This window comes from Watersipora subatra, chromosome 6 (genome assembly GCF_963576615.1).
Source record: "Watersipora subatra chromosome 6, tzWatSuba1.1, whole genome shotgun sequence".
Classification (NCBI taxonomy): domain Eukaryota; kingdom Metazoa; phylum Bryozoa; class Gymnolaemata; order Cheilostomatida; family Watersiporidae; genus Watersipora; species Watersipora subatra.
The window spans coordinates 42269655-42288883 of NC_088713.1; the positions used below are offsets into that span (position 1 = coordinate 42269655).

Below are 19229 nucleotides of genomic sequence, written 5' to 3' on the forward strand. Positions count from 1 at the left end.
AACTTTACAAATATGTAAGGAATTCAACAACAAACACAATCAGCTATGCAAGTGAGTTTGGCTTTAGAAAACCTGCAGTGCGCTTTCATGGTTTTGTGACTACTGAGTTTTTATGGAAATAGCAGAGGCCTTCCCAAAATAACAACTACCAGGTCTTAAGATAAAATTATATGTATACCAGCATAGAAAGAAATGGCTTTAGAATTTCCTTGTAAACATTTATCTTAACAAACCTTTTTTGTTAAAATTTACATTCACCAGCGGAATACCCCCAGACAAGCTAAAATCAATAAAGTTAAAATTATTAATTTAATGTTCTACCAGTTTAGAAGGATTAGGCTAACTAGATAATATTCTACTAACACCTTGCACATCACAAAGGGAAGTCTTTTGAGCTGAGTAAAGGCTAAAGTACATCGGAGGAACATGGATGCAATATGCTGACTTTGAATTCACTGCAGCTGACTCTAACGATAAACACTAGTGTGTATGTACTTGGAGTGCTTAATATTTACTCCTGCTGCCTTGTCATGACTGGCTAGGAGAGTCTAAGTAAATATTTAAAATTAACATTGAAAGGAACGAAAGGTACTTTGAATTTTAACTCTTTGAACCCAAACGGTCAGTATTCCAGCATTGTGCACGGTGTGTTATAAACCCTAACGACCGAAACACCGTCATTCACACGACTCTGTCTACATATGCTGCTTCTACGTAAGTAACAGCGCAAACTAATCAAATTAATAGTTGCACAAGGCTTTAGATCAGAAGTCAATTATATTTTTATTTTTATTTTTTCTACGAATTTTTATAGTCTTAGCCGGAATACTGGTGAAACACTGTTTTTTTTGTTAGATGACATTTACTGTAGGTTGTCCAACTTTTTTACTTGTTTTTCCCCAAATATCATTGTATTATGAGCACATTTAGATATAATTAATACAAGTTTAAAAACATCAGATCGTTGGAAAAATTGTTTAGGTTTTTTTGTTTAGGGTGACACATTGACAAGAAAAGCCAGGGTTCACAAGGTTAAGCTGCAACAAATTCATCTTAGCACCTGTAAAATCTACCATTCATCATCTTGAACCTCGAGTGTGTTTGATGAGCAATGGTAATAACAACAGCATGTAAAGCATAACTAATACTACTATTACAGTTCAGAGCTAGATATGAAGAAGTTGTGTGCTCATGACTTCTATGCAACATAAACAACTATAAATGTGTGATCTTTGGTTAACAAAGCCAGCATTTAAAAAGTTCATATTTGTATGTTTCTATTGTAAAACCTCTTCTTATAGCTAAGAAGGAACTCACCCTAAGAAAATATTAACTATATAAAATATAAATAAGAAACTAAGTATGACAGCCCATAGCTTTAAAGTAATTAAATGAAACTTTGTTATATAAACTAATTCTGGCCCCATTTTAAAATTTAATTTTTTTTAATTATGAGCAAACCGATTTGAACACTTTTACTGCTATGGTAAACAGGCAAACAAAACCTCTGAAGAAATAACAGTATTTTCTTCACTCTTCAAGTGAAGTTCACTAAAATGTGATAGTATTGTGTTTGGAATTTCCAACAATGTCATATTCAATCTTATAATTGCATTGCGCTGTGTTTCCAGTGTGCAGATGATGCGGATTTGAAATTGTGCCCACGCTGAGCTACCATGCGATACTGTAAGTGTTGAATGAAAAATGCATGTAGCAGATGGACACAGGTAAGTTGTTAAAAAAGAAGGAATTCTATACCATAGACAATAGCGACACACGTCTGTCTCACTTAGCAGCACGCTTTTGGAATAGAAACTGAAGTACGAAAATGTTTAAAATGGAATAGTTGCATTCTCTCGCTCATTATTTTCAGGTGCCGCTTCCAGCTTTTGTGACGATACATTCGGCAAAAATTTGCTAGTAACATGATTTGCTTGACTCGCTGTTTTTACTGTTTCAATATTGTGTATGATACAAAGTTGCAGATTGCCAGAGTCATGGAAATCTAGTGATATAAATGGACATCTACAGGATTTATATTTAAAATGCATGATGTGATCAACAGAAGGTTCTGTTACCAGCTGAGACATTGTGTCTGACATGATGTCTTCTTAACCCTTCCGCGGGCGAATTTTCAAAACAAAATCAGACTCCCATGGGCGAATTAATTTTCCAAAAAATCAATTTTTTTTAAAAGGTTCATACAGTTTTCTGTGTGTTATTATCTGCATATATCTATGTTAAAAGGTGCATATGTATACATGTATATGTCCATAGGCATATATATATATTATAAACAAATAAAAATGTATAACATAAAATATATGCTTTTCATAATAATTGTCTATTTACGAATTATATTTTCGAAAGCATTCTCCTTTACAAAGGCCCACATCACAGTCTTTGCACCATGTACTTGTTCGTGTAACAAAGAGCTCCCACAAAAATGTACTTCCTGGATTGACAGGCTCAAAAAACTTTTCAAAATACTCTACTGGTTGAGCATCTACTGGAGTAAATACTGGGCCTGTCACTGCTATAAACTGCTGAACTGCAAGAGATTCATCTCTGTTTATGTTGGTTATATTCTTCCAAGCACTGGCATCACTCCTACTCACACCCTCATCATTACTGCTACCAGCCTTTTCATCACTGTCACTTCCAGATGTAAAGTCATTCCAATCACAATTCAAACCTGATTCACTGTCATCTCTTGCTACTAAATCTAAAAAGTCACTGTCAGCTCTGAATCTCTTACTAATTTCGGTACTAGTCCTTGCTTTATTAGAATAATCTCGAGAGGTTGTTTTAGAAGTCGCCATGACGGTAAACTAAAGTCCAAATCTCAAAAATTTGGTAAATAAAGGCTAAAACCGAAGCAAGAAAAATAAAAGTTGATAAATTATTTAGAACAATTTTCTAATTTTTTTCGAAAGTTTATTTATTCATCACTGCAAAAAACGATCGATTTTTTCAACCTTGAAGTCAATTTTTGAAGTTAACCGAAGCTACTATATCGTAGCTTGCTATTGGTAAAAAAGTAAACAAAAAATGGCATTTAACTAACCAGAAACGGCAAAAATAAAATACGTTTCGGGAACGACAAAAACGTCGCACTGCCCATTAGCAGCCGTATCGCAAAGCGACAAAAACGTCGCACTGCCCGCGAAAGGGTTAAGCTAGCAGAAGCTACTACAACAGTAGCTATTCCTATTGGCTGCTGGACAACTAGATCAATTGGTATGCAGCCAAGGAACAAGCCTAGCTTTGTTGGGGAGCTGTTTACTGTTTGAGCAGAATATAAAATGGCAGTGAATAACGATCAGACATTAAGAGTTGACTTGCAACAAAATTCACATTACAGTTATTTGATATGACAAGATTCACTATGTCTTACTCTGTTGTGTTGTAGGTGCCAAATATGTGGAAAGGTGATTACAAGCTCTTAAAAGCTCAAAAAACAAACAGAAAATCGCAGCCACCCGAGACCGCCGTAGTTTGGATTCTCTTTCCAAAACTGCTCAAATGTGATGTAGTTGTGAGATATAGTTTCTGTTTAAACTTTTATGCGACCTTATTCATCGAAATATTTTCACAAATATACTTCACGCATTCAATAAAACTATGTCTATTGTTCTTACGGGTCTGTTTTATCGTCATCGTAATGCTGTCACTATTAGCAGCGATATTTTACAACTTACCATACAAATTCGTTTAATTTTTTAGCCTAGGCTAGAAGGAGCACATATCATTGTCTGATAGTCATGACAAGCCTGTTGGTCACTTGTGATAATCAAAAAGGGCTGCAGAAATTATTTGCAAAGTATTGGGTCACATGATTAGATTACGAATTGCCGATTAGACCAAACCGAAACAAAACTGTAAAGTAGCGAGCATCTACATTTGATACGGGTTCTTTGGTAAAACCCGAAGTGTTTGTCATCAACTGGTGCTACGATAAATTTTATATAGATCTTTTTGTTGGCCTTTCAATTCACGTGAGAACATCACGTGACTAGAGGACAACCAAAGTTCATGGCTACGTCATCAAAATAAAGAGATTCCAATCTACGACGGCTTTTCGTTTTTGAGCTTTCAAGAGTTTGTAATCACAATTCCACATATTTTGCACCTACAACACAGCAGAGTAAGACATGGTGAATCTTTGATACCAAATAACTGTAATGAGAATTTTATTGCATGTTAACCTTTAATGCTCAGCATCAATGTTTAATTTAAAAAACATAAATTTACAAAACTTAAAAATGTACATTTACAAGTTTGAAAAACTTAGCAATAAATATACAATAACGGAAACAAATAAAAAGTGTGAGATAAATAAAAAGTTCGCTACTTTTCACTGACCCTTTTCTGTGATCAATATCTTCAATCCTCCGCAGACGAACTGCGAGTGACTAAACCCGCAGTTCAGTTGGCGTGACTAGTGAATTTCTAGCTACCAATTTCATATATTATTCTTTATGGTTTTACTATTACCACATATCTCATATTACACAATGTTATAAACTACCAGCAGAAAGCCTAGAGTTATCTAGGATTTCTTAAGGTTCCAAACATATACATGCCTTGTAGATTTACAAAGCAAATCGCTGTACAGTGAACCCTTGCCATATGACTTTAATCCGTTCCAGTGCTGGTATCGTAAGGTGAAAATGTCATATAGAAGGATACAGAAAGCCAGAGTGATTATGCAATGCAAGCACCCCTCGTAACAATCATCCAAGCTTTATATAGGTACTTTGCATATTAAAAAGTAGTAACAAAATAATATGTTAACCTTATCAGCTATATAGTTACCTACGGTAAGTTTAGTGTATTTAGTGATTATGAACTGCAATAAAATGTAACGTTACAATGTAAAAAATATAGTAGATATTTCGTACCAGCGAGGCAGACGTAAAACACAAGCGTTGAATTTAAGTCTAGTGCGTTTAGCTATTAAACATACATTAAATTTTTATAGATGCAGTTGTTTTCACCATATTTTCAAATATATTATATCCAAATTAATTCTAATCAGCTTCAGCATTCATCAAAGATTCATCCGCATTTATTCACTTGTAAAATTATTAACAACTAGAGTATATCAGTAGATAAATTATTATAAATAATTTTTAATCACTACAATGTGTTACCAGCATTATTATCACCTGCTGATTGTTGATGAAGCCATGATAATAAATACTGTAATCATAATAATAGTCTGAATTCAAATCACTTGGTTGTTTATCTGGTCCAATGTTTTTAAATTCGTCCATGAGCTGGTTCACATCCTGATCTGAAACCCTAAACCATTTAGATGAGTGATTAGAATTCTCTTTAGTAGTGCTGACAAACTACTAGCACTAAGAGAAGCCATTTTTATTGTTTTTCAAAATGTTTTTTTATTTAAGCTTTCAAGTTTTTTGGTTTTGCTTAAAACATTAAATGTAAGTCAACCGAAATAAGTAAGCCTTCTATCCGTCTAATATATACTTGACAAAATAGTCCCATATTTGACTGGGTTTGATGCTTGGATGTGTATGAAAACCGATTGCGAAAAACATTAATACAGGAGAAATTAATATTGTTAAGTTCTAAATTATTTGTTCTTATTTTTAAACTTTGAACATATCTTGATGGAGATCAGTAAAAACTCCATCAGTCTAATATAGTTTGTACAAAATATTTGTTTGTTTGACTCATTCTGATGTTTCGACGTATATGAAAACTGAATTTAAAAAATACTAGAGCAAGCAACACGGCTGCCATATTGCCAAATATAGGTGACATAAATGTCACTACGCCTTGCAAAAGGTTAATCCTACCAAATTTAATTCTAGCTGAGGTCAATGCCATTCAGTTATGGACACCAACTGCAATGTGGCGATCATAATTTAACTAAAATAGTTCCATAGCAGTGGGTGGTCTAGGGTTCCCTGCATTATGGAACACCCTGTTTGTAGCCCTTCAACTATAGCTTTGTTCCTTTCTAATTAGCATTCGTACCAGCATCTAGTAGTAAAAACAGCGTAGCAATTTGTGTTAAAATCTATTTGTGTACTTCAGACTATCTCATACTTTAGGCTTTCTAGTTGAGAATGAAAGGAATTCCAGCATAAAATTACTGAATTACATATTTATGGTTACTCCTATCAAGATAGCACTAAAATATAATGGTGTTGGGAAAGAAATATGCTAACTCTAATAGTCATGTGGCTTCAAAATGAATTTCATAAATGAAAAATATAATAATTTACTGAAACTAAGAACACACTGTTTGGTATTATTTGTCTTTAATATTAAACCAGACTAATCGTAATGTTAATGCTTTGTATTTATGTCTGCAAAAAATTATTTTCTACCACCCCTTTTATTCTCTTCCTCACTACACCCCTGTGGTCTACTTGCGACTGCCTGCTCCGGAAACTTGTCATCTTATTACCTTCACAAGTGGATCACTATTAGGTGTGATATCCTGAGTAGCAAGCAGTATATTCAACAATATCATTATCAACAATATCAACATATTAAAACAAAAACGCTTGTTTCCAAACAAACCCGATCGACATATTGATCTCTAATGGAATATTCATACTTTGCTCTAAATACTTCACCTTCTGGCATTTACTTTATTTTGTTACAAAACATTATTATTAGCTTCATGTAGGAATTTTGTTTTCTTCCAAAGGGTGTAATAGAACCAATAGAACAATCGCTTTCAGAGCGACTGCCAATATGAGTAATTTTTGTTAGTGTTGCGGCCTCTCCCTTAAAGCTTATATAAAAATAGTGGGCACGGCATGTTTGTTTGGTGCGTGCTGCAATATACCCTTCCATTAGTTGCGAGATTCTCTGAAGCTATACGACTCTGCTTATTATCATCCGCTGACGTGAGTGTTCGCTCACTTGTACACATACATTTGTTACTTGTGAGTAATCATGATGATATTAGTTATCTGCTATTGTCTTCATGAATATTTATGATACTGTTAATAAGTAATGTATATAAGAGTCATATGATAAAATAATGACTAAACATGTCACCTCATGACACAAAGTCAGGGAAGTTACCGTCAAAACTTGTAATGTAGAAGATGTAGAGATGGTCTAAAATAGATTTTATACTATCAGTATCACCAAAAATTACCAAAACAACACTTGAGAATCGAAACTTTGCAGAAGTCAACCAGTTTGTGTGATTGGCTGTACCTTAAACTGCTGTATTTATTTTAGTATAACGTAATAAATTTGTACCGATTTTCAATTGAAAACGAAAGGTTAAGAGTTATAAACAATCAAAAGTTTGTTGTTAGATAAAATAGTTTACCAAATGAATTTTATTAGTTGTCAAATCAAAACATACGAAAGCGTTTTAATAGCGACTCTGCACACGAGGAATACTGTTTGTAGCATTGAATACGCAATTGCCCATTTTGAATGAGAATGCTTTTGTTCTATAATTTTATCGTAATCACCTTCTAAATCAATTGGCGTCTGTTTCGGTTTTCCTCCTATTATGCTAATGTTATAGATGTTTTCTTATAAAAGTAGATTTCCACTAGAAATAAATGATGGAAAATACGATTACTTGTTGGGAACCAACAATGTTTTTTCGTTGGCATCCAAAATGCAAATAAGTAACAGTTTTGGCAAGTGTGCCTTGGTTACCTGATTGCTAAACAATAAACCACAATTTAACATTGTACATAATCTTATCACTTTACCAGCCAATAAATGTTTGTCATAGCTGCATGCCTTTAACTCTAGTTGCTACGGTCTGTCTTAGATCTCAGCCAGAAAAGGGAAAAAAGTTTGACACTAAGTTTCATTCTAAAATTCAGAATGCATTCAGGTTAAAAAAAAAACAAAAAGGGGTCTTTAATAAAGATGCCCAACTTACTTAATGAAAGTAACTGTTAGGCACTTTTGATTGATTTTATTTAATTTTCTGACATGTGATTGGCAAAAATAAACTAAGGGTGGTAGAAAAAAAGTTCAATTAAAACAGAACTGAAATAGCTAAAACTCCACAAATACTTTTATGTGCTATAATTGAACTAAAAGATGCATTTTTTATCACCGTAGTCATTGATTCGGTTGATCATGTTTTGATTTATGCTTGGTAAGCGGAGGTAAGAGCATAGCTCAGGAGGGACATACAGAGCTTCATGCCATTCACTCGCAGACATGACAAAGACTCCATCATTTACTTCATGTTTTCTCGAACAGTAAGCATTAACTTCTCTGTTTCTCTCCTTAAAATATCTTACCTGCAAAAAACAGGATGGCTGAAAAAGAAAGCGACAGACCAAGTATGCTTTTTACAGCCACATTATGAATTTAAGGATTATTTTTACTTGTCAGCAGTACTTTGAGCAGTGAGAAGCAAATTGACTTGCCAGTTGCATCGACACTTGCCGGTAGCATGATGATCCATCGATGACATTATGGCCTATCGCTGACATTATGACGTATTGCTGAAACTATGACCTATTGATGACATTATAAGCTGACCCATTTAGTGTATTATGACCTATCGCTGCCATGATACATGTCTACATTCATAAATTATATGCAGTTTGTTATGTTTTTTTTTTGTGTGATTTCGGTGCAGTGATGTTTTATAGTAAAAGCATAACACCATACCTTATGCAAAAAACTTCCACAGAATTTTTCTTCCCGCACCAAACATAACCTACTATGTGTACTTTCTTAGAATATGAGCAATTCTAAGCTAAAATGTATGTGAGGGAAAATTTGTAAATAAATCTATATGAACACTAACAAAATAGAAAAAAAATTTGTATTGGTATATTCATACACTACTGTATAAAATTGGCCATAAAAACTAATTTGTTGAACAGTTTCAGGTTAAAAATTTCAAAAATTGTCTATTTTTAGTGTCAAAGTAGTTGCTAAGGAGCTTATCTGCTTTTTTGAATTATTGGTTCTTAGTGAAATGCAGTCAAATAGTATTACTAACTAGGTCTTATTTTTTGGGTGTAACAACTTGTTGAATCAAATCAAATCAGCAAGCACATCAAGTCAGAACTTGTAAAAACTTGGAAGCTTTTCAGAAGCTGTTGAACAAAGAATATTATAGCAAATATAAATGTGAATAAGGTGTAGGAATAAATATTGAGTTTACTCAATCAGAACATGCAACAGTCAATAATCAAGAAACAAAATGCTAGCTTGAGCAGCCTCAACCGTGCACACGACTACTACTGACCAATAGTGAGAAAAAGTAATATTCTTAAAAATATCACTCACTCTTCTGTTTGCCTAAATCTCTTGCTGAGTCTGGAGAAGACCTTGGTGTTTTTGTCATACTCCCTGTAGAACTGGAAGGACAGATGTGCGGACACTGTCATTGTAACCTGATGACATGCAGAAAGGAGTTTTCTAGTTTTTCTTCAATGCGTGAGATTAACAGGTGTTACCATATTAGATACCAAGCTTTGTTGTGATGTCGATATGGATGGAGAAAGAGTTATAATAACTAAGATAAAAAAAATTTGATGAACAAAACGTCGTTTCTGTCTGCAATAGCATATCATTGCTTGAATACTTTTTATAATACCGAGTTAGCAAATGTGATAGTTCGTTTTCAGCTTGCTGGTTTTCTACATATGGAAAGTTTTTGTGCTTTGCTATTCTATAAAACACTATATTTTAGAAACTTTGTAGAGCCATTTCTGGCCATTCTGACAAACTGTTCAGTTGCTGTAATGTTTTAACCTGTAAAACACACACGCACACGCACACGCACACGCACACGCACACGCACACGCACACGCACACACACACACACACACGCGCACACACTCTTTTCAGTGCAAATAATGGATGATCTCCAGATTGTCCTAGGGTTGTAATTGAAGCTGGTTGTCGAAGACTTGGAAAAGTTGCACCTAGTTACATGTTTGATGATTTAGGAGAACGTACCTACATAATAGAAAGGTCTCATTTTCTGCGACATGCCAGTAATATCAGTGGTAAGTCTTTACAAATATAACTCATATTACAATAATAACTTCAGTTTTTTTCGGGATCAGCGAAGAATTTTGGTTCAATTAGAAGAAAAAAAATGTACGCATAATCATCAAGCCTTGGGGATTATAGCTGCTATTAAATGTAATCATCGTTTATCCAAAGTGTTTTCTTATCCAAACTTAGTGGCTCTGTTTGATAATAACATTTATCCAGCTTTATATGATTTGGGCTGTCACATACCATTTCCTAAACAATAGAACTTCCTTCTGGTGATGAAACAAACCCCTTACTGGTAGGTAAGGATCATAGTAAACTTAAGGCAGTCACTGAGGCTTCTACTGAGTTTGCAGCTGTAAACTTCAGAATATACGACCACCATTTTCTTATATGTGATGTTATAAGAAATGAAGTTATATTCACTGGTGAAAGAAACAGCATCCAAAAAATCCAAACTTTCGCATACATAACCTAACTTATGCTGACGCTGTTTTGTTATGACCAAATGTCACAGACCGTGAAATCACCTGTATTTTTAGGTCATATAGTAATAGGGACACAAATTAATCAAGCAACAATATAATGATGTTTTATTTATAAAGAATTTCTCATTGCTGATAGGCTGGTAGATGGTAACAATAATCCAGTGCCCACTTTTAGACATAGATTAAGAAACATTTACATGGTGGCAACCATAAAGTTTACTATAGAAAGTGCCTAAGTTTTTTTTTAAGTTTGAGGGAATGTGTGAAACTCCATTAAAAGCTATCTTGTTCTCATTAGCATGCAAATCGTATTTTGTTTACTTTAAGCAACTTCAAAGACCACCTGTCTTTAGTCTTAAATACTTTCGACAACTTACCCAACAGAAGAAAAATACTGTGTGAGATCTTTTTGTTTATTATGTCATCCTAACCATTAAATTTATGCAAATAAAAAGAAAATATCCAGTAGAAAATCACATAAAATCTGTTTGCACACAAAGTTTTCAGTTTAGAATGCATAGTGTAGTTTTTTATTTTGGTAATTTATTTCTAATATGCACATTTGATTACTTTTAAAGTTTCAAGGCCCTCATTAACCATAATTCCATTGACTATTGTAAAGTTTTTTGTATTCTGTTTCTTATCTACCAAACACAGTATTTTTAGTTTAGTATTTTTTAACCAATGCCACATTTGTGCCTCCATTACAAATAATCTGTCAAAGTACTATAAGCAACCTCATTAAAGACATGTTTTTGTAATGCTGGTTGACTTTGATAAACATATGCTAACCAATCACTTGATTTAGTATGGCAAATGAGATTGGCATTAAAAGTACTGAATATTATTGCAGACAGCTTTTGAGAAAGAAAGCATGTCCATCTCCGGAGATACCCCGCAATAAACGTCGATCAATCTGTTCTTACTTAGACTTACACCAGATGGTGGAAGTTGCTTATGTAGGAGCTTTACATACAATACCTTATACTGAAACTCCAACCCACATCAGGACCCATGACTGAGGCAAACTAAAGACCTCTGCTGAACTCGCATGGCAGAGACCGCACTTCTCCGCTCTCACGGCTCATCTCAGGTTTTGGCTCATGAGCAACAGATTTTGTTGCCAAATTTTAAAATTTACATTATGAAACCCTCTTGCATCAGTCTGATTCTCTACTTTAGCTATTCAATGTTCAGGAAAGTAACTCTTTATGTGCCATAGCCTATGGGCAGAGTTTTTTTTTAGAATTGTGGGAATACTTTTTGATATTTTTATATTATGCCTTACAACAGTTTTTGTATATCTCGTACATTTTGTTCTCTGCTTTATCGAATAAAATTTGATAGGTGACCTCAACTGGGTTTGTTGTTTGGCGCAGTGAACAGTTAAAAGGCATCATAGTAGAAGCAAATCCATTGGTTAGAATTTGTCAAAAGGTAACTTAGCCTACTTAGCCAAAATGACTGAATGGTTCTAAAGAGAAAAAATCGCAGGGCTCAGCGTTGCCTCGCAGACTAACCTGCATGGCTTGAAATCAGTTCACTGGTATTTTAAGTTTAAACACTACACCTAAAACCCAGATTTGCTTCTCAGCATACCATGGTCAGAACTTAACAATATTGGACGACCGACAATTGAGCAAAATAATTCTATTAGTGTGGTGATTTCAAATCTGAAGTGAAAACGTATTACAGTACAGTAACTGTTTCCACATTTGTACCTTTAGTAAAAAGACTCAGTAAACAAAAATGACATAGTAAACAACATATTTTGGTGTTGGTGTTTGATTGGTAACTAGCATTTGAGTTGGCTTCTGATTGGTGAGTCAAACATTAAACAGCCGATTGACGAATTGAGCCTGCGGTAGTTGTTTATGCTGAAGTTCGGAGTAAGTGAAGTGATGGGCATTAGCTTAAAAAACGCAACCAGCACATAAGGTGATTGCTTGAAATCTAGAACTATAGTCTGAAAAAATGGCACACCTAAGGTATTCAACATACAGTAAAACCGTCTTTTTCTCAATGTCTTTATTTTATTTTATTTTATTTTTTTATTATTTTATCAGGTTTATTTACTGGGTCACAAAAAATGACTCAATATTCCTCGTACAAAGAATCATGAAAGATGAACGTACTCAAAATTTAGTAACTTTTGTCGAAAATTGCAGTAGTTTTATAAAATTTGAAATCATCCTAGTAGTTAGAACAACACATACATTGAAACACTTGCAAATTGTAAAAAAACAGATACTTTCTAATGAAACTTACCAACAACTTTGTGTAAGTTGATTTTTAAATGACTTTCAAACAAGCCAACTATCCATGGTGGGTTCTAATCAAAACATCATTGTTCCACTTTGAGTTTAATGATAATTGGACAAATTCGTTTTTACTAGAGGCACAAATGTGTCGTGTCATTAGTTAAAAAATAATAAAATTTGTAGCGGTTTTTATCATCATATTTTGTGAATATTTATTTAAAATTAGAAACATCTGATCTGGTAACACCTCAAGTATTTCAGAAAACAACTGGTTTGAAGTAACTAATCATTTTATATGAATTATAATGAGCTGAATAAAATATATATAGGATACACATATAAACGACAAACAGAAGACACAACTGTTAGTAAAAATGCTGTACAATTACTGAGTACTATGTGAAATACTAGTATAACAGATAAAAAACAGAGACATGATGTAGGTTATACTCTCAAAAGCCACCATAATAGAGGGAGGCTGGCATTACCACCCTCAATTTTGTGCAGCAAACTGATCCAATGCATCTTGTACTATACTTTCCAGTTTATACCAGGCTCAACTAAGACTGCATGGATACCGGTAGAAATATATAACAGACTTGAATAACTAGAATTATGTATACTGTAACTATGCTGTGACACCTACATGCATCAGGGTTGATTATAAAAATGTGTTATAAAATTATAACAGGTCATAAAAAATATAAAAAAACTAAATTATAAATTATAACAATAGAACAACAGAAAAAAATAAGTTGTTTTCTATAGCAAAAGGTTTCTATAGAGATAGACCTTTGTCATATAATTAATGGCGTTGGTATATATTTCACTAACTCTCCGCAGCATCAGCAAAAAATATTATTTCTCTCACAAAAATCTTTACTAAAACTTGCGGACTAACGTTCAAGTATTTCACCTGACGTCATAATCATCCATCACATCGCTAAATCTTGGAGCATAATTTCTTATTTCAAACTGGTTCATTTCTGCATTTACATGTAGGTAGCAGATATCAACAACCTGCGTAAACTTTACTTAGGTTATTTGTATTTATTCTTTTACACCTATAGCAAACATCATTTTCTTTTCTGTGTCACATAACACACCTACAATCATACATTTCAGTTCATGAACTTTCTGTAACTACAAACTAGATTAACCATCCTGACTCTTCTGCAATACTATATCTAAATGCTCATGCTACTAAAGATTTCTATAGCCACATCGTCACACATAGACGTGTACATTGAGATGTACAGCATATGTATAATAGTCGCATCTGCTACAACTAGAGCATTTTTTGAGAATTATCCCTGAACCAACTGTTTCCAAGTCAGGCACCCTAGCCAATTAAAGTACAAAAGCTTCTCATGATGCAACTTTAGTCTACTGTATTATAAAGCTAGTGTCACACAATATCGCTTAAAAACACCACACTGATTAGACAGTAATTGAAAAGCTCTACAAAGAAGTGCTTTTGGCAGAACTTGATCTCATGACTGACAGTTGGAAAAACCTACCTTCTACTAACTGCGCTAACCAAATGCCTTGCATAAGCTTACAGTAAACTTTACTAAAATAAGTGCTACGTGTATGATGGGTAATGCTGAAGAACCCTTGCATGAGAGACAAGTTATAAAAGTAAGCTTAATGAGCTACCAAAAATTATACATCCAAAAGTACAAAATGACCCCAAAAAATTTTAAGGCTCAATTGGCAATGTTAAGTTTTATTTCCGATATAAATGTTTTTCAATCTATGATACTTGCACTGAAAGTCGAAAACAATCTACAATTTATTCACTAGAAGCAGCTGCCTTGAATAAATGGCTTCACGCATGGTTATTGTAAAAATGGTTTCAAAATTTGTCTTAAAAGTGAGAAAAACAGAGAAATGTTGGCCTCAATGAAACTGAATTTCAGAGTTAAACAAAAGGTCGCTAATCAAGCTTACATACTTTATTGGTCAACATGTTTGCTAGTTAAGGGTTATCAGGGTTATCTACTCTTGCACAGTTAACTTACCTAAGTTACTCATGTCTGATATATTTCTCATTTCATCATCAAAATAAGCATAGTATTGAAATCTCCAACGGACAGCTTTATCAGTCTGCCACCTCACAAGTACATGTAACATGTTACCCATTTTGCAAGTATATTAGGTAATTGAAACATTGTGTAGAAATCACATGTGAATATGTCAATATGCACTACCAAATCTTGAGTCAGATGTAAACATACCAATCTTTACTACCAAAATGTGAGTCACATGGATATATATTACTATGTAGTACCAAAATAAAAATCACACATCAGCATATCACGATGTACTAACAAAGTTTGAGTCACATATAGTCAAGCCAATCTGTACTACTACCACATGTGTCACATGTGAAACTGCCAATATAGAGTTAGTTCCTACCAAAAAAGTTCTGTCGAGTTACATGTATAACACAGTTCATACAAACACAAAAGTTACAAATATATCAGGGAGTCAAAGACCATCACAAAGAGTATTGTAAAGTATATAAACTATTGTAAGCTAAACTAATAACTAAACTAATTAAACTAATAAACTTGTATTGTAAACTATATTTTACATATTTCTGTGATGATTAATGCTGAAGTCATTATCATGTATTATATTGTGTAGCTACATGTATATTCTTTTATCCTGTCATTATCTTGCATTTGTGTTACTATCTTGTGTTCAGTTGTTGTTTATTCAGTTGAAACTAATATACACATCCATGTTCTGAACTTTTAACCCTCATATATTACAATGACCAATACATACTGCGAGCAACTTAACAGAAAAGTGCTAATATAGTTAAAAAAGATGTGTACGCTAAAAACAAAGCATTTCTTCTGTTTGTTCAGCCAGCCATATGAAGTTTTAGAGAAACATTAGCTATACATTCAGCACGTCGAGAAATATAATTGACTTACTGCTCCAGGTGCACCGTCTTAGTTCCAGGATATATTTGTGTGTAACTAAAATACTTTTCCCAACCAAGGAGTTTCAGAATGGATCTGACACAGTCTGGAGTGTCTGATCTAGAGGCAACAGCCAGCTCATATCTTTCACTAGAAAGGGTTTGGAGTATGAGTGGGGAATCGGGGTAATAATTTGTTTTTTAGTTTCTTCCATCTAAAAAAGTTCCATATTTCTTGCAATAAATCCAAGTGATGTGATTTGTTCACATTCTTACTTACTATGTTTTATGACACAAAGGTAATCTGCAAGTTGTTTAATGCGCAAGATCAAAATTGTGAACACCTGTCCGTCAAGCATGTTTTACTACTCGCCAATCAACATATACAACATTTACCATTGTGACTTTTAAATTATAATAGATTGTAATAATAAATTTATATAGACATTTTCCTAAAAACTGTGTTCTCAAAACTATCAACCCAAATAGTTGGTAATGTCTACTCAAGGTCTCATTACAAATACCTGAGCATTTGAGCTTGCACCACAAGATCTTAGTCATTCCAATTGGCACACATTTTTTGCAATTCATTTAAATTCATTGTTCACAGTGGTTATATGGTCATATTATATTTGTAAGTTTTATTGTAGCAATTATCCTTCCCATTTAAGCATAACACGACTTTAGGGAACTAAACTAGATTGCAAGAGAAGGTAGAAAACAGAGGTGCATTAAAGTCAATAATGAGGCCCAAATCATAAGACAGGCATTGTCGAAACTACCTCCTGCAACAGATAGTTCATGGAAAAAAATTTGAGATCGCACACTAGTGCGCAAGTATCCAGAATGGTCAGATATTAAATGCATTGCACTTACCCTAATTTTTCTCTGGATATAAATGGAATTACATTAGTGGTGTGGTACAAGTGGTAAGGACTTCACAGCTATGCATTATGCGATATAATATGATTACATACTTTTACTACTGGTTAGAAAGTAGTCTGCTGTAAAGGAAATACTCATTTACATTGTTGCATCATATTAATCTAAATCAATAAGAAGAGATATATTTATTTGGTGTTTACAAGAAGCACATATAATGAGAAGTTGCAAAAATGTTGCGTCTGCTTTGTGATTTCTGTTTCATTATGTAGGGCTCTTCATTTGGTAGGAACAATCCCTTTGTCTCTGTCCCCTTTGTCTTGTTTTATATACAACTATGTTTCCTGCTCAGTCAGCAGCATTGGGAAAGTGGTGGTATTGTCTTTTCCCAATGCATTCATCTACTCCACGATGAGCAGAACGTTTGCAATAGGAGCATTACTAGTGCTCATTTAGCAGTGCTAGATGCATTAAAAATTTTGCAAGCAAGAGCAAGCAAATATTCCAATTAGCACAATACAGATGGTGGAAATAGAATTTTATTTTGTTTTATTGTATAACATCAATGAAAATAATTGCACAGATGGTAATTTAGTCAAAAGGATTAGTGATGATGCCTGACTCCAGATTCCGAAGTCATATTGGAATTAGGGCAAAGGTTTATGAGTTTGCTGATCGTAGCATCTGACATTTTTGTACAATGAAGCACAGACACCTAAGAGCCATCATTGTCAGATAAGTAGCAGCATTAAATTTATACTAATACGCGTTCTCATTACACAATGAGAAATTTCAACTTGAAAAAGCACCCTCGCAGTGTGGATGTACTACTGGGTTTTAGATAATGCATCTAAGAAATAAATGCACAGTAGATAGACTGCAGCGGAAAACTTACAGTGTGAGCAGTTGCAATACACATGTACTAAATCTAAACTCAAAAATTGAAATGCACTGAAAAATCACCGCAAACTGCTCTGCAATGAGATAGTGTAGTTCTAATGTTTCAAAACTCTGGCTTTATTGCACCCACACCTAAATGACTAATGAAGTTCTAGTCAGTGCATTATGTTATCGTCAGTGTTGACTTTCAGATTTCTAACACCCGCAACTATTTTCCAAAATTTCATTGCAATGGAAACTAAGAAAATATTAAAAACTGAAAAAATATCATCACCCATAGTTCTTTTTGTTGAATAAATAGCTAATCTAAGTTAAGAGATATTTTGGTGCCATAGACGGATTAGCTTTGACTATAAGGCTAAAGATTTTGGATATGTGCCAAAGTTAAGCTATTCATGTTTATAGGGGCTCACATTAGTCAATGTTCTTTCAAATTTCTACCTATTATTTCCAACAATAGGCAGTTAAGCATGCTTTACATAATAGCCTAATCGATATGCTTATTCAGGTAAGATCGCATACTATGAACAATAACCCCTTTTTATTGATTAAACCAAGCCATTCACATATCGTCATGCGTAGTTAACTTGGTCTGTGTACCTAAGCACAAAGCTTGCAGCTAATCTTCACTCCACCTCTACATCAATACACTAAGTCTTGTTAATTGTTCATCTACATACAGTTTGCAAACAGCTGGAAAAGACTAAGAGGCTGTCCAAGGTAGGTACAAGAGGGAATAAACTAGACAATGTACAGTACTTAGCCAATGGTCTTAAGATATTTTTTATATGGCTAGTGATGCTTCTTTGCTTTTAGACAATTCTCGTAGCTTCCATGAGTCTGTTTTGTTGTTTGATTGTAAAAGGTATCCTAAGGTTCAAATCAATTTGATGTAATTGTAACAACCAGTATCAAATAAATAGTTTTAATGTGAAACACTCAGGTTTGTATAAAACTCCAAATGAAACTGAGTTTTATGGCCAGTGAAGTTTTTAGCCTAGTAACTAAATGAGTGACTACAAACTTCAATTGTGCTTTGCTTGACTAAGCCATATGAAAATTCTTTTAAAAGGACAAGATAGGATAGTACCAATAACAATTTTTTAATTAAAATTATAGTAATAGATTAATGTTGTAATTGTAGTATATGCGTTTCTGCTCAAAAATTCAGTTTTGTTTTTGTTAGCATTTCTGTAGTTGGAATCTGACTCATTGACTTTACTTCTCATCAGATCTTTTATTAAAAAGGTACAAACTTCCTAAGGCTTTAACCCTTTGAACCTTAACGGCCGCTTTTGCGGCCTCACATAGAGTGGGTAAGAAATTCTAGCGGCCGCAAAACCGGCATTGGCATTACAATTGCTGTTTTTAAGCAACAACACAAGCCAATCTGTTTAAGGTTTGCATAAAGAAAAATACCAAAGATTTTTACATCCATTTTACCATTTTCAAATATATTTGTCCACTTACTTTCTTATAAAAACAAATCTTTATAAGAAAACATCTCGAAAAAATAGATACGACTCGATCGTTGATGGGTAATAAATGATTGTGAAGCAATTAAGCATCTTATTATATTAACTATAATTTTCTAGCATATTCTGAGTCATGAAATGATGATGAACATGTGCACGATAGATATGATACTACTGTAAATGTTTTGACAAGTTTGATGAAGTTTTTCAAACTTTTTTAGTTTCAACCCAAGTAATGGTGAAGTACTGTTTTTTCTCTGTTTAATGACATTTGGTGTGGGTTGACCAACTTTTT

At 33.7% G+C, this 19229-nt stretch overlaps 1 protein-coding gene across 1 annotated transcript; it reads right to left on the minus strand.

The window, feature by feature from the left end:
• Positions 1–14743: 14743 nt before the first annotated feature.
• LOC137398274 (magnesium-dependent phosphatase 1-like) lies at positions 14744–15866 on the minus strand (the record flags this gene model as incomplete). Its single annotated transcript, XM_068084382.1, has 2 exons — positions 14744–14858; positions 15691–15866. Coding segments are annotated over 2 exons (291 nt in total), but the record flags the coding sequence as incomplete, so codon positions are not given.
• Positions 15867–19229: the final 3363 nt, after the last annotated feature.